The 15,130-nt window shown below is 38.1% G+C and overlaps 1 protein-coding gene across 1 annotated transcript in view; it reads left to right on the top strand.

The window, feature by feature from the left end:
* RALGPS1 (Ral GEF with PH domain and SH3 binding motif 1) overlaps positions 1–14,094 on the top strand; it is a 75,235-nt gene extending 61,141 nt beyond the window's left edge. The window contains exons 14-22 of the mRNA XM_058818323.1: positions 4,336–4,462; positions 5,023–5,174; positions 6,351–6,402; positions 6,655–6,735; positions 7,643–7,748; positions 8,797–8,889; positions 9,064–9,169; positions 10,535–10,626; positions 11,009–14,094. Coding sequence (XP_058674306.1) covers positions 4,336–4,462; positions 5,023–5,174; positions 6,351–6,402; positions 6,655–6,735; positions 7,643–7,748; positions 8,797–8,889; positions 9,064–9,169; positions 10,535–10,626; positions 11,009–11,038 — 839 coding nt within the window. The 3' untranslated portion in view covers positions 11,039–14,094. The remainder of the gene's footprint in view (positions 1–4,335; positions 4,463–5,022; positions 5,175–6,350; positions 6,403–6,654; positions 6,736–7,642; positions 7,749–8,796; positions 8,890–9,063; positions 9,170–10,534; positions 10,627–11,008) is intronic.
* Positions 14,095–15,130: the final 1,036 nt, after the last annotated feature.

The following is a 15,130-nucleotide window of genomic DNA, read 5'->3' as shown; positions in this document are numbered from 1 at the left end:
TGAACTAAGTGTAGCCAGCTGAAGAGAACTCTATAAACTTCATCATTCTTCTTCATAGACATTTGGCAGCAGAGCAGATATAAAGACTATGTAAAGATGTTTCAATTCAGATTCTTATTACCTTAGCACAGGGCTAACAGAGCTAAACTGTATGGATTTCCTTCTCTTGCCTTGGAGAAAAGGAGGATGCAGAACTACATTGAAAATGGTCAGTCCAGCCATAATAATACCAGCACAGATGATATTTCTGTTTTCATCTGGTCCCACAAAGCATTCTGTTTTCTGCCATCAGGAACTTCACTGAAGACACCTGACTGGGCATTTGAATAAGTCACAGAATCACAGCATAGCTGGAAGAGACCACAGTGGGTCATCTAGTCCAAGCTCCCTGTTCAAGTAGGGTCATCCTACAGCACATGGCACAGGACTGTGTCAGATGGCTCTGGAATGCCTCCAATGAAGGAAGCTCCACAAGCTCTCTCTAGGCAGTGTGTTCCAGTGGTTTGTCAATCTGGGTCCATTTCCTTCTTTGACAGGACTGATGCAAGCAATTGTGATTGCCATATGTAATAGCATGGAAGCCAAGCTGGACTGTTGTCTTAAGTTTTAAGACTCTTACACCTATTTCTGCAAACTCTGTCACCCTTGACATGTCACACCTTAAGCCTGGCAATATTTTTTGTGAACTGAAATTGTAGTCCCTAATATAATTTTTATATTATTCATAATATTCCCTAGTATTATATTATAATCTGAGATGTGCGGTCCTTTTAAACATGCTACGTAATTTGTTTCAGGGGGAGTATGGCAGTTTATCAAACTTTTTCTGTTAAAAGCTGTCCAGGTAATAAAAGCTCTTACTTAAATCAAGCAATTATCATCTTTACAATGATCAATCTTTAGATAGTTTCATGTTGCAATGGTATTAGAGTAAATTTCAGTCCATGCTCCCTAAAGAGAGGGAGAAAAAAAGGGAGTGTAGAGTGAAAAGTCTCAAACTATTATTTCTTGCTAGATAATATCTCTTACTCTTTGTAGGTTTTGATAGTAACATTTGAACCTACCTGGAGTCAAATCCAGCCAGCTTTGATTTTTTAATAACGTGATTGTGTCAGCATTGGACTTCTTATTGTGCTGTTCTTTCTGATAAAGTAATTTTGAAGGAGTCTCATGCTTTTGTTTTGTTGCATATCAATGTTTGGAACAAAATTAATCAAACTGCTTTCAGATCTCTGATTCTCCACTGTGAGAAACTTAAACTTTGAACTATTATGTGTTACAAAATTTAACAGTTATTTCTACATGTGGCGCAATGTCTGTGTGAAGAAGGGCTGCACTGTACTGATAATCCTCTAGGGCTAGGTTTTAAGATTGCTACTATTTCACAGGCTGTGGTTTCAGTAACTTGTTAAAAATAATACTTCAGTAGCATTCAGTGAACTTAAAAGAACTTAATGTCATTGACTTGAAAAAAACTTAATGTAAATCAAGATTGAGAAGTGGCATCAGAAACACCTGAATGACACAGCGGGAAGCAATATAAAAATGAACAAATCCTGCAACCAAATTAAGGGACAAGCCTCAGAGTGGACATATTAACGCTGAAGTTTATGCTGAGTTTCAGATTAAACTCTTGCTGATAAATGCTCATAATTTTCAGGGAAATTCTCTTTTAGCTGCCACTGTCTTTATCCTGGGTTTCCGTTCCAATATATTTTAGGCTTCTTAGCAGGTAATAAATACCTCAATAGTCCTAAGTATTTTCCTGTTCACAAGTTGAAAAGTATCTGATGGAAAGGCACTACAAAGAAAGCATGTAGAGCAAACTCCTTTTTTGGGAACCTAGTCCATCAGAAGAACTGGAGGTTTTCAAACTAAAGAACTTGTAATAATTTCTGAAACTTCTGAAGGCATTTGTTTTGTCTCTGCATAAATTTTAATTTGTAATGAAAATCCATGGTAAAAGACTTCAGTGAAGTGTATATTCTTGCTACTAATGCAGCAGATAAGATTTTTCAGACCTAATGGTGAATTATGAATCCATAGAGTTTTTACATTAAACTAGGAAACACATAATTGCATTCATAATCATACTTCTTCTTGTCCTAATTTGTGCTTCACCTTCATGGCAGAAATGGAAGATGAACTGCTTTGGTTTTAGGGAAGAAGCTTCCAGTGTTGTGTTACAGCCCAAATGCATCAAAATTTTAGTTGTATGTGCAGCAAGAACATTGTACTGTGCCTTCTCCAACATCCCAGATGTGCGTCTTTAGGTGAATCTCTGGATGGATTTTTGTACTTCATTGTTAAAATGACTGAAAGTCATTTTTTAAAACTGCACATAGCCATTAGGTATAAGACCTTCTCTGAAGCTGCATATGCCAGTGATTGATGCTGTGACTGTTGTGTTTCACAAATTTACAGTTGTGTGATGGTAGCAAAGATGGGCAGGCAAAAATGCTGTCCTGATGATATATATGAATGAGGCAGAAAACATGCCTAAAAACTGCTTTATCTTTGTTGTCCTACTAAATTGATGGTCTGATGAAGAATACTACTGAAGGTTCCTCTAACAAACTTGTCCATCCTCTCTGTATTGCTAAAAGAAGTTGTGTCTTTTTTGCTTGTCTTGGGGCTCCCTTCATTATTAATTAAGCAGCATAATGAACTGTTTGCTCAAATATGCAGAATATTGTTGATTAAATCTTTCCCCTTACTGCTAGGGAAAACCATTTGCAATTTTTCCTAGTTACAATCCAGTTAGCAGTGAAATTCCAGAGTCTGGGCTATGGTGAAATAAAAAGACAAATAATTTTGAATTAATTTCTTTGTTTCCTACAACTTGACATAAGTCTATATTGCAGAGTGAGTATGGGCAGGAAAGCATCTTGCATTTATTTGGGGGTTTTTTTTGCCTCTTACTGGGACAAACTCATTACTGGTTCTCCTGTTCTTGTGTCTCATGAATCCTCAGTTCAAGACAGAAGATGATACCTTCCTTCAGGGTGCTTCAGGGTAGAGAGAGCAGCCTGTATAATAAATAGAAACAGAATGTCTCAAGTAAGGAGAGACCTCTAAGGATCATGGAGTCCAACTTCCTGCTCCTTGCAGGGCTCCGTAAAACTAAATTATATCACTAAGAGTGTTGTGATATAACCAGACTCACCTTGTACTCTGACAGTTTTGGTGCCATGACCACTTCCCTGGGAAGTTTTGTCTCTCAGAACCATTTCTGTTAAAAGTTCGTTTTCATCCTGTTGTCAAACTGTGCTGTGGAATGTTGGTGGTTTGGATTGGTTTTGAGGTGTTTTGGGGTTTTTTTCTGTTTTAGTTTATTACTTATTTGATGCCAGACACTTTTGTAAATATTCTGATGATGATTGTACATGGCTTTTCACATCACAAAGTTTCTTCTTGTGTCAATCTCTTAATGAGTGGTTTTGGTAAGAGTCCAGAAGCTGACTAAGCCCAGGTTGCTGGAACCTCCAAGAAGGGATTTTTGTACTATAGAGGAAAGTCTGTTCTACTAGTACCTGGACTGTCCCAAGGAGAAACACATGGGGCAGGTGGCGACTTTGATGACCACTGTTCCCACTTTCATCACAAGCACCAATGCCATAACTAAGTGTTTAAAAGCGAAATCTCAGCTGTTTGCTGTGAAGCCAAGAAGAGCCTGGCATTTACTGAGGATGATGATAGTCCGTGTTTTCCACTGTATTGCAAAGGTCACTCCCTGCCTTTTGTGAACAGCATCGAGGAGCTGGAACAAAACTGTGTTTTCTGTGAGGCCTCATAAAATCTGTAAATTGAGAGGAAGAATGATCACAGTGAGACATCTCTAGAGCTCATAGATCTTTGAGAAGTAATGCATCTGTCCATCCATTAGGTATATGAAGAGCCCTTGGTTTTTCTTACATGCTCAAGCTGTGAGTCAGTATGAGCACATTGTTTACAGTTTATTCACAACATGAAGTTGTGAACAGAATTCAAAACACATGTGAATGTTCCTGTTCACACCTGAAGTACAAACCAACTTTATGGCTCTGCATATTACACTTTGGCACATCCAGCTGTTGTAAGGATGCCGAGAGTTTTTGTAGTTCATTGTTAAAAGTATGAGCAAAACTATTTTTAAAATTACTCCAGGGACTTCAAGATTATGGAGATGAATTTATAACAAAAATGGATGGTGTAACCCTAATGGGCAAGAAACAGTGCTTCAGAAATGGTGCCATTTGGTTATCTGTAAATATTAATTTTAATCAGTTCCTAAACATGCCATTGAAATTTTTGGGATTTGCATCAGTCCAGTGTTAAATAATCTCTGTCTTTTAGGTCCATCTGACATGTCAGCAATTATGAAATTCAGCAGGAGACCCACATGTCCTGATGCCTCAGTTGCAGCAAGTCTACCTACACCTCCTGTACCAAGGCACCGGAAGAGTCACAGCCTAGGAAACAAGTGTGTATTCCCAGCTGTCTCATGCTCAGGCAGTTACATGCATGTGTCACAAAAATTTAAGATAGTAGCAGAGAACATGCTAGTATTTGTCCTTTCCATTTCTTGTATTGCAAAAGTGTTTCAGGCTCTAGTACGTATTCCCCAGGTTTTCTCTTGTCACTTTTGTCATTTTTGCTGACTCTGTTCTCTGCTAGCGCCAGGTACTGGCAAGACTTGAAAGCTGGTTATCCACTTTGGTCTGTGGATTCCTGGTGTGTCTCCTTTTTCTAGGTTTCTGCTTTTGCTGCCACCAAGGATGTTCACGTTTTGTACGGAGAAGTCAAAACATTTACAACTTCCCAGCTACAGAAATTTAATAATTATTACTGACAAAGAGAAGTAAAATCTGAAATGCATTTTGATAGTAAAGGAGCATATGCACAGTACATGGTAGCGTATAATTGCCTGCTCCTTAATAACCTGCTGATGAGGCAGAGGCTTAGTGGAAATAATGTGAGCCAAGGGTTGCTGTTAGATGACATAAGAGGGGTTTCACGTTTTTCTCTTCTTCCATGTTCCAGTATGATGTGTCAGTTGAGCGTCGTGGAGAGCAAAAGCGCCACCTTCCCGACGGAGCGGCCGCGGCACCTGCTGGACGACAGTGTCCTGGAGTGTCACAGCCCAGCGCGCGGCCACGCGCCCAGCGCGCGCCTTGCCAACGGCCTCTCCGCAGGTATGTCTGGCGAGTGACACCCCTGCTCCCATACCCGAAAGCGGAGAATTAGGGAGATCATTAGTTCCCTTGCAAAGACTGATTGTTTTCATGGATGGAAGTAGATCAGAACTGCTACCTGGTCAATGTAACATCAGCTTTCCTTGATTACCCACTGATGCTTTTGGTAAAAGCGGCATGAAAGAAGATTGGTTTTGTAGATGCTCGGTGTGTGACACAAAGTGTTTATCAGCTTTTACCAGGGGAAAGTGGATATGTATTTTAAAAGCTACCTTTACACAAAATAAAGCTTTAATTTTAACTATATGTTTTAGAAGATGGGGGATTTGTTTGGTACTACTGTCTAAGACTTATAAAGAAACATAAAATGAACACATTATAGTATTATCATTAATAAAGAAATTCTTATAATATCAAAAAAGTGATCAAGAAGCTGTGTTCTAAGCAAGAGAAGGCTACCTTACAAGAGACTCAGGCAATTTCTAGAATAAGAAATTGACTGTGAAAGATAGCACTTACTTGACCAAGAGCTGGACACTGAGATGATCTTTTCACTTCTGAAAATACAGGAACAGCTCAGTGTGTTAAACTGAGCATTAGAAGATCAGTCCTGGGCAAATTAAAACTGTGAGCTAAATAGCTGTGCCAGTAAAGGAGGGACAAATGGGTGATGGGCTCGAAGGAGAGATAGGAACTTTAGTTATGAATACCATCATATATGTATATATTTTAATAATTCCTAGCAGCAGCAAACAGCTGACATATCCTCTATTAGAGGTGTGTTTGCTTCTTGAAAATAAAACGTGATACCATATCTAATAACTTCAATTGACTTATGGATATTGTGCTAGAAATATTGTCTTACAAAGGAGATGGATTTTATGTACCTGAAGTTCTCAGGTTCTGAAGTAGAGGCATGATGAAAATAAAAGTAATGGTATTAAAACACAGCAATAACACGAGTTAAGAGTGAGATACTATAAATGGAGAGGCTCATGTAAGCCTCTTCCAACTAAAGATTTTACCACGAACTCTAAACACTTCTTCAAAACATGATTTGAGTAAGCAGTGTCCACAGTACTATACAAAAGAGTATTCTGGTGATCCACATACATTGGCTTTGTGTTTTCCCATGGGTGGTTTTCTTACTCCTTCTCTGTACTACTCTCTTTCTAGATAGCAGTGAAAGCTCAGAATTTAGTGAGGAGCTGCCATCAGGGCTTGAAAGGTGAGTGAGTCTTCATGTACACTCACTGAGCACTCTACAGACTTAGCTAAGAAATTCACAAATGATCCCTAACATAGGTAAGCCCTAAATCAATAGTTATTTTTATCAAATTATTGATTAGTTAGGAAAAGGCAAACATTTTGAAATAAAGCACTGTAAAGGTATTGGACCTGAAAAGATTAGGAGCTATCTCTGTCATATTTACCAAAACCTAAAGAACACCCCTCATCAGATATTTGCATTCACAAACAGGGGTCGTTTATATGCCACGCTGGGTCCTAACTGGAGGGTACCACTCAGGAATTCTCCTCGGAGTCGAAGCTGTGTCTACAGGTACAGTTCAGGGTCTGCCTCTTTAATTGTATGGTGCTAAACTTCAATTTGGGTCTTTACGCTTTCCTAGTAATGTATTTTGGGTCCAAATATCCTTATATGACCATGACAATTTACGAAGTCTCCCCCTCCTGCTTATAAGAACTCCTGTTAATGGCAAAGCAGGGTTATGGCTCTTTCAGATGAAATGCAGTTTAGCTGTTCATTTAACTAACGTTGTCTGGCTTCCATTTTGCAGAAAACTAGGCTTTACTTAGAGTTTTATGAAACCTCTGTGGAAGCAGGTTTGTCATCAAGGCCATCTTTGACTCCCATTACAAGTGATGATGTTAGAAGGATACCTTCCTGACCCTTTCCAACAATCTATTTCCTGATTTACCAGACAGCTACCCATAGTATCTGTCTGTGTCTGTGTGGTCTGTTGATTTTGGTCAGTAAAAGGGTATGACCTTGGACCTCAAGTAAGAGAGGGAACATCCACAAGCCATATCTAGCAGGTGCTCACAATGTTGCTAGTCACATAAGAAGTGGACCTACTAGAAGCAGGCAGTCCATTTACAGATCTAAGAGAGGTGACACTGAAAATTTTATATAGTTTGAGGGGTAAAAATCATTCCTTGCATGTATACCTGACCTGAACTTGGTAAATTCTGTGATGCTGGCAAATGAAGACATATGTTCGAACAATTAAGAAAATAGGGCCCAGAATCAGTATTCTGTAAATACTGTGATTTAGTTGCATTTTAAATCCAGTCAGATTTTATTTTGTTTAAATTAGTTTGCTTTAGCCATTGTAGAAGTAAGTTATCGATATAATGTATAAATTACAGCTGCCTTACTAAATTATATTGCTTACTTATCATCTTTATTCTGCTGAAACACATTGAGGAATGCTTTGTCTCTCCAGCCCAACAGGTGCATGCAGCTGCACAGCAGGTGGTCCCACAGGAGTCATTACCATGGAAGGGCCTTTAAGAAGAAAAACACTGCTCAAAGAAGGCAAGAAACCTACTGTAAGTAATTCTAATTATAATTATTCCTATGGTCCTAATTCATTAGTGGCTGGTTTAATTTTCAGAATTATATTAAACCTGCAGCTTGATACCACACCAAATAATGGTTTTATCAATTGTAATTTTCTGATCAAAGTTATAACCAGGTTGTAACAAGGTTGTAACCTTTGTGTGTCATTTGATATACATCAGTTTGCAAGTCACGTTTCTAGCTGTGACAGCAGAGCAGGAGTGAAGTAATTGTGTAACTAGCAAGTAGTGTGGTGAGGACAGAAATAAATCTTGTGGCACTGCCAGGTGACCCGGAGCATCCTGATATTTTCCAGCTAAATAACCCTGACAAAGGTAGATATTGCAAGATGGACAATGTCTGCATTACATTTCTGTGACAGGAAGTAGATTAATATATATTAATGAGCTTGTAGATTACAGAACTTGCAGTGGCACTCATAAAAGACTGAAGAGGGAGATCTTCAGTACGGAAGGGACGGTACAAATTCAATTGAATATATTTCTACAATATATTTTGGTGCTTTTGAGATACAGCATTAAGATGGAAAGGCTGCAGGGCAGCCCCCATAGCACCAAAGTCATGGTAATTCATAGTTAACCTGAATTCAAGGGTTTCACATGGTTCTAGTCCTATGCATTTGATAATGTATTTGCCTTCTGTAGGGTTGATTGATGTATTTCACATGCAACCCAGTGCAGTTCAGAGCGAAAAGATTTGAAGAACTGAATTGCAGAGTCAACTCAATAATTTTTTTTAATCAAAAGTTCAAGATCTGTGCAGCAGAAGGCTGCACACTATTCTTCTCTAAACAATCATTACTGATATTTTCATGAGATACCCAACAAAGAAGGCTTGTATTCACAGCCAGCCATTAAGCTTTAGGTAGCTGAGGTGATTTACACCAGGAGACACTCTTTATCTCCATTCCCTGCTTCTAGAATTAACTTTGGTAGCACTTGGACTTGCCTGTGAATAAATTTTTGAAATGTCAGAGATATGCAGAGTTTTACCTAATTTTTTTCCTTTTTCATTCAGCTCTCCTCATGGACTAGATACTGGGTCATGCTTTCAGGATCAACTCTTCTGTACTTTGGAGCAAAAGCTTTAAGAGGCACTGAAAGAAAACATGTAAGCTTTAAATTTATTCTAAAACCAAAAATTGAATACTCATCAGTAGATCTAGAATGGCATCCAAAGTGTACTTTCTGTTCCAGGCTAAGCCATATTTCTGCACAACTTCTACAGTCAAAAGTTAATCTCTGCTGCAGTCTCAGCTATGACCGATTTGTCTCTCTTTTCCAGTATAAATCTACACCTGGGAAAAAAGTCTCCATTGCAGGCTGGATGGTGGCATTGCCTGATGACCCGGAGCATCCTGATATTTTCCAGCTAAATAACCCTGACAAAGGTAGATATTGCAAGATGGACAATGTCTGCATTACATTTCTGTGACAGGAAGTAGATTAATATATATTAATGAGCTTGTAGATTACAGAACTTGCAGTGGCACTCATAAGACTGAAGAGGGAGACCTTCAATACAGAATTTTCCTGGGAAGGTACAAATTAAATGGAATGTACTTCTACAATATGCTGTGGTTCTCCTGTGCTGCCTGCAGAGATTCATTTCTTTTGACAGTTACTGTAAATTTCACAGAAATTCCTCAGCTAATATGAGATTGCAGCCCGTCCGTGTATCTCCATACTTTGATCTACAAGTCTCTGAATAGCTTCCTTAAAATCAGTCAATATCAAATCTTGACTTACACTGAGGTCAGTTAAAATATCAAACCATTTACCAAAATAAGTCTGCTAAGTAATTATTACTTTTTAATATTTTATTTTGCAGTGCCATAACTCATTTTCCTTCATTAAACTTCATAAAATAAGAAAACTCCTGGAGTTATTTTGCACTTTGAGTGGCTGCTTATAGGTTCTTGAGGCTTTCTTCAGTTTCCACGTTTTCAGCTTTGGTGCTGGATATGGAGTCCCATCTACTCTATGAAGTGCATCATCTGGGAGTTAACTAAAATGCACAAAATATTTGATTGCAGGAAACAATTTGCAGTAGGACACTGAAGAAAACTAAGTTTACAGAAGCCTTGATGAGAAGAAAGCCAGGATTAAATTAGATCTGACCTGCGGTGTGTGAATGATGCACAGTCCCCAGTTGTGGTATAACCAGAAACACTTATTAAAAGTGTATATAGCTTTATAATATTTTCAGTATCAGATTAGAATATCATATTTCTGGATAGCCAATACGGTAACTGTTGACGCGTCTGTTAACCAATAATATAAGGGATTGCATTCCTAGTATACACGTCAGCCTTTTTCCTTTAAATCAAGTGCTTGTATAACAATTTTTTTCTGATAACTACTGAGGTTCTGCTCCCTGTTACATTTTAGAAACTTTGTTACATCTCTCCTGCCTTGACTGAATAGTTCTTGTTCTTCTTAACCAAGCGGGCTTTGTTCTCTTATTACTAAGCGTTCTTTGTTTTCTTGCCGCACACCGACCTACATGGTCTTTTCTGTGGCTGTAATTCAGCCTTTCTGCCTATGAGACCACATATGTTCTCATACTTGCTTCACCCAAGAATTGCTGGGTAACATGGGCTCTCTTATATTAGCAGCATCACGTTTGAGCATTTGAGGTGCAAATTAATTTAAGAGTTTAATTCAGGACTTTGGCTTCTGCACAGAAATCGGAGTCCTTTGAAACTATATGTCTGTCTGTAAATTCTGAGTCTTTAATTTTCTTATTTTTGTAGGCAATGTTTACAAGTTTCAGACTGGTTCAAGGTTTCATGCAATACTATGGCATAAACATCTGGATGACGCGTGCAAAAGCAACAAGCCTCAGGTAAGGTATTTCTACCCACTTTTTTCTATTTTCCAGAAAATCCTTACTAGAAAAGCTCATTCAATCTGTGTGCACACACCTTCCTGTGGGGACGGACATAATTCCTCATTCTGTACGCTGATCAATTTTTTTCAGTGGGAGAAAGAAAGATTATGTAAAATTAGAGAATTCCCATCAAATCAGGTTTTGTGCAGGTCTAGCTATTGGTTTGGTCACCTTAGGAGCATATAACCTCTACTCTCAGTTGCTTCAAGCAAGATAACCTCATCTCTTCTTTAGAAGGGACTGTCTCATGGAAAATGAAAGCAACCGTACTAGGATGGACTCAATGATCTTAGAGATCTTTCCCAAATGTAATCATTCAATTTACAATCTCTTCTAGGTACCTGCTAATCTAATGTCATTCGAATAATTTCCTCTCCTACCTGCTGTGACTTCAAGTGCCAAACTGAAGAAACAGGTTATTGTTCTCTAAGGAGGAAGAGGAGAATGGTTTTCCTGACATGAGCCAGCCACAGATATTTCAGCACTTTCCCATGTAACTTGAAAGTGATTCTGACACAGCTTTTAAAAGCAGAAAGTGAATGTTATCCCTAGGACCAGATAAAGTCTCATGCACTGAGTGAAAGCAGACAAGTTAGACGGACAGAAGATTAATCCTCACTCCTGCAGGATTCTAGAGCCCTCAACTATTTGTGGTCAGAGACTGCATGAACTGATATTTGGCCGCAAACTGAGCATTATATCTTCTGCCTGTTCTTTTTCAAATGGTTCTTTTTATTGTTAAGCTGCTTTGTGTGACTGAAGAATATTTGGCCCATGTTGGGTTTCAGTTCTTTCTAATGCACAGAATGATTGACAGTGTTAACTTGCTCCAAAGTGTCAATTAGAATAGAAAATTGTGGAACAACATTTTTATAATCTAAGTGCACTGAGTTGCTTGGCAATGTGGCTGCCTCAAATTTTCTATCAAATCTCTGGACAATATGCTGTTCATATTTGAGCTATTTGGGAAAAATGTACTTTGGCATAGGACAGCTGGATTTCTTTTTCATTCAGTTATTTTGCTCAGGAATACACTGGTAGTAGATTTAAGGCTGTTTAAATTTATGTTGTGCTGAAGTTTGTCTTTCATTCTTTTACCAATGGCATAGATTCTCATAAATTTGGTGTTTTGGTTCAGTCTGAACATTGTTCATTTCAAATCCCTTAGCATAGGGAAGCAGGTAATCAGGTGTTTTATATCATGTGGTCCTGGCTCCTCAGAATGACCCCATATCATTGTTTCTGTTCTGTCCTTCTGTGGACGACTTGGCTCCATTCAATTCCAGTATGTGTTGTGACTTCAGGACATTAGTACTGGTAGATGGTACTGCTATTATAAAATCATGGTGGCAGTGAAAGACTGTCCAGCAGTGGAGCAAGTACAAAGAATTCTCCACATCAATACCCAGAGAATAAATGAACAACAAAAGAAGTGTAACTGGAGCTTCTCCTCCGAAGGAACGCTCTCTGTGCTGTATTCCTGCTGTACCCTGGCACTCCTGCAGTCAGAATCGTTTTCTGTTCATATGTTTAATTCATCACTTTTTCAAACTCTTTTGCTATATAGCATCATTATTTCGACTTCATCAATCACCAGAAAACCTCTTCTGACTTTCCTAAGATTGCGTAGAGGAGAAATTTGCAAGTCAGCCTCTAACTTACAAACCAGGAACACCATGAAAGAAAGTTTAAGTGAACAGAACCTCTACTAGAACAAGCTCCCTGGCATTAGCAGTATGTATTCTGTGGACTTCATGATTTTCTACATTTTAATTTTGAAACTTCTCTAACAACAAGGAGAAAAAGCCAACTGTTTTTTAAATGAAGGTCAAAAGTAAATTTATTGTTCTTTTAAGAGTTCATGTTACAATCCTGAAAGCCTAATATATACCAGGTTTTCAAGAAAAACAGTTCCTGATAACAACTGCATTTAGATCCTGGGACATGGGAAAGTATATGTAAAGTTGACAAAATTTATTTGATAACTGAGGAACTCTATGAAAAGAGTGGTAATAAAAATATATTTGTATTGTTTTTCTCTTTCTTTGCTAACTTAAGACAACTTTGAACTAGGAAATACATGGTTATCTGCAAGAGCAGAGCATCGAACGCCATTAGAGATGGTATAGAAGCTTTTGAATGTGGTAACATCCTGTCAACAGTAAATTACTTCAGACTGTTAGGCTATGATATAGTCTGAATTACTCTACACATGTGGATTTTTGTGATTAGTCATCAATATGAGATTTACGATCTTTTCCGCATAGCACAATTGTGAAATTGCTGCAGAGTATTGAGAAATTCAGATTGATGGCAGTGAAAGAATACTAGTAAAACATCTTACACCAATTTTGAATTGGCCTTTAAGTAATAAACAGTTCCTAGCTGCTGATTAGAGGTGTTATGATGCCATTTGGTACCATTTGCTATTACCAGGTACTGCTATGGTTAATTAAAAGCTGCTAGTGAAAAACAAAAGGTTGCCTATCACCACTGATTGTTACTGCATTTCCACCAAAAAAAATCACAAACCATACAAGTTCTCCTCCATCAAAGAGAACAACAACTATGATAGTTATGTAAAAGTAAACATTATAACAAAATTGCCATTTTCAGAATTGTGAAGATAAAATAACTATAGGTAATATTATTCGTTTATTTAATGTATTAATTTATTGAATTGATTTTTCTTTTTATTATTTAATTAATTATTTATTTATTTATTTAATTAATTTTAATGTAATTTAGTGCCAAAATGCATATTTTTCCAAATAGCACTAAAATGAGGCAAAGAAACTAGTTTTCAAAGTGAGATTGACTTGTCACACTATAATGTGAATCAATTTCAACATTTTGGTTTGTTTTGTGTGGAAGCTGTTGCACTATTTTTGGCTGTATTTTCCAGCAGTCCACTGCATGCCATTTGTGTAAAGGATTCTTTCTAAAATTCTTGTGAACTGTCTCACCTGTAAGAACTCTGGTGTTGGAATCTAGGTTTTTGGCGAAGTATTTTGTTACCTCAGTCTTGTATCGAGTTGCTGCATTTTTCAGTTTGTTACATTGATAATAATGACTGTTTTGCTAATTAAATACTTTAATGTAAAAAACGTTTGTTTACTACAACAGTAATAGCATTTGGTTGTAAGTTTAAAAATGTGCGGGGTATGTATGCTGTTGACAATAAAATATTCTGAAAAAGGGGAGGTGCAGAAGGAATGTTTTAGCTCAAAGGCAGCATGCATGTTTTATTTGTGAACGAATGGTAATATAATTGAACAGACTTTATAGAGCAGAGAGTCTAGCCATTTAGTAGTATAAATACAACAGAATCAACATTTCTAGGATAAAATTGAAAAAGCCTCCAAATTTGTAGCTTTTTCAAGTGAGATTTTGGAAGTCCAAAGAAGTAGAGACAAATTTAAATTTCTTTGCGCTTCAAATTTAACTCAGCAGGTTTGCAGATTACACCAGAGTGATGCAGTGGCCACACCTGAAGACTGGGGCCTGGACAAGCTTGATGAGAGGCTCGGGCTGACATAATTCTAATGAAAAGATCAAGAGTAACTCTGCTGAGAATGACTTGGGGGTGCTGGTGTATGAGAGGCTGGACATGTTCTGGCCATGCGTGCTGGCGGCTCAGAAGCCAGCCATGTCCTGGGCTGCATCAAAAGCAGTGTGGGCAGCAGGGGACAGGTGATTCTGCCCCTCCACTCAGCTCTTGTGAGACCCCACGTGGAGTGCTTCATCCAGCTCTCAAGTTCGTGGTATAGGAAAGATGTGAACCTGTTGCAGTGGGTCCAGAGAAGAGCCACAAGAATAATCTGAGGGCTGGAGCACCTCAGCTAAGAGGAAAGGCTGAGACAGATGGAATTGTTTAGCCCAGAGAAGATGTGCCAAGGAGATGTTATTGCCACCTCTCAGTACTTGAAGGGGACTTAGAAGAAAGATGGGGACAGATTTTTTTAAGTGAGGCCTGTAGTGATTGGAGAACGGATTATAGTTTAAAACTAAAAGAAGGTTGATTCAGACTAGATATAGGGAAGAATTTTTTTGCAGTGAGGGTAATGCATTTGATTTGTGAACTGGATCAGTGTATCTAGGAAAGACACTTTCAAATGGGAAAAAAATATTTGGTCCACACAGGGTGGTTGAGGCCTCAGTCTACTGTTTTCTACAGGTATTTGCACATGGTTGGGAAGCGCCTAATAGCACTGTTTGCATGTCTTTGCAGGAAACTGGTGTGACATACCTCTTAACAAGGATACATCCCTTTGGAGATACACAGCTTTGGCTCTGCAATTTTAAATGTAAGAATTACATTTTAAAGCATTTCACTGTAATAAGCATTTTATTCTGTGTTCTCCCCAGAAATAAAGACACTCTCTGTGGAAGATCTCTATAACTGGAACAAAGGTCCATAACTTACGGCCTTTGGCAGTAGAAAAGAAAATCCCACCAG

The sequence above is a fragment of the Ammospiza caudacuta genome, chromosome 21 (genome assembly GCF_027887145.1).
Source record: "Ammospiza caudacuta isolate bAmmCau1 chromosome 21, bAmmCau1.pri, whole genome shotgun sequence".
In the NCBI taxonomy this organism is placed as follows: domain Eukaryota; kingdom Metazoa; phylum Chordata; class Aves; order Passeriformes; family Passerellidae; genus Ammospiza; species Ammospiza caudacuta.
Note: the sequence above shows the minus strand (reverse complement) of the source record. Positions and strands in the feature narration are given on the sequence as shown.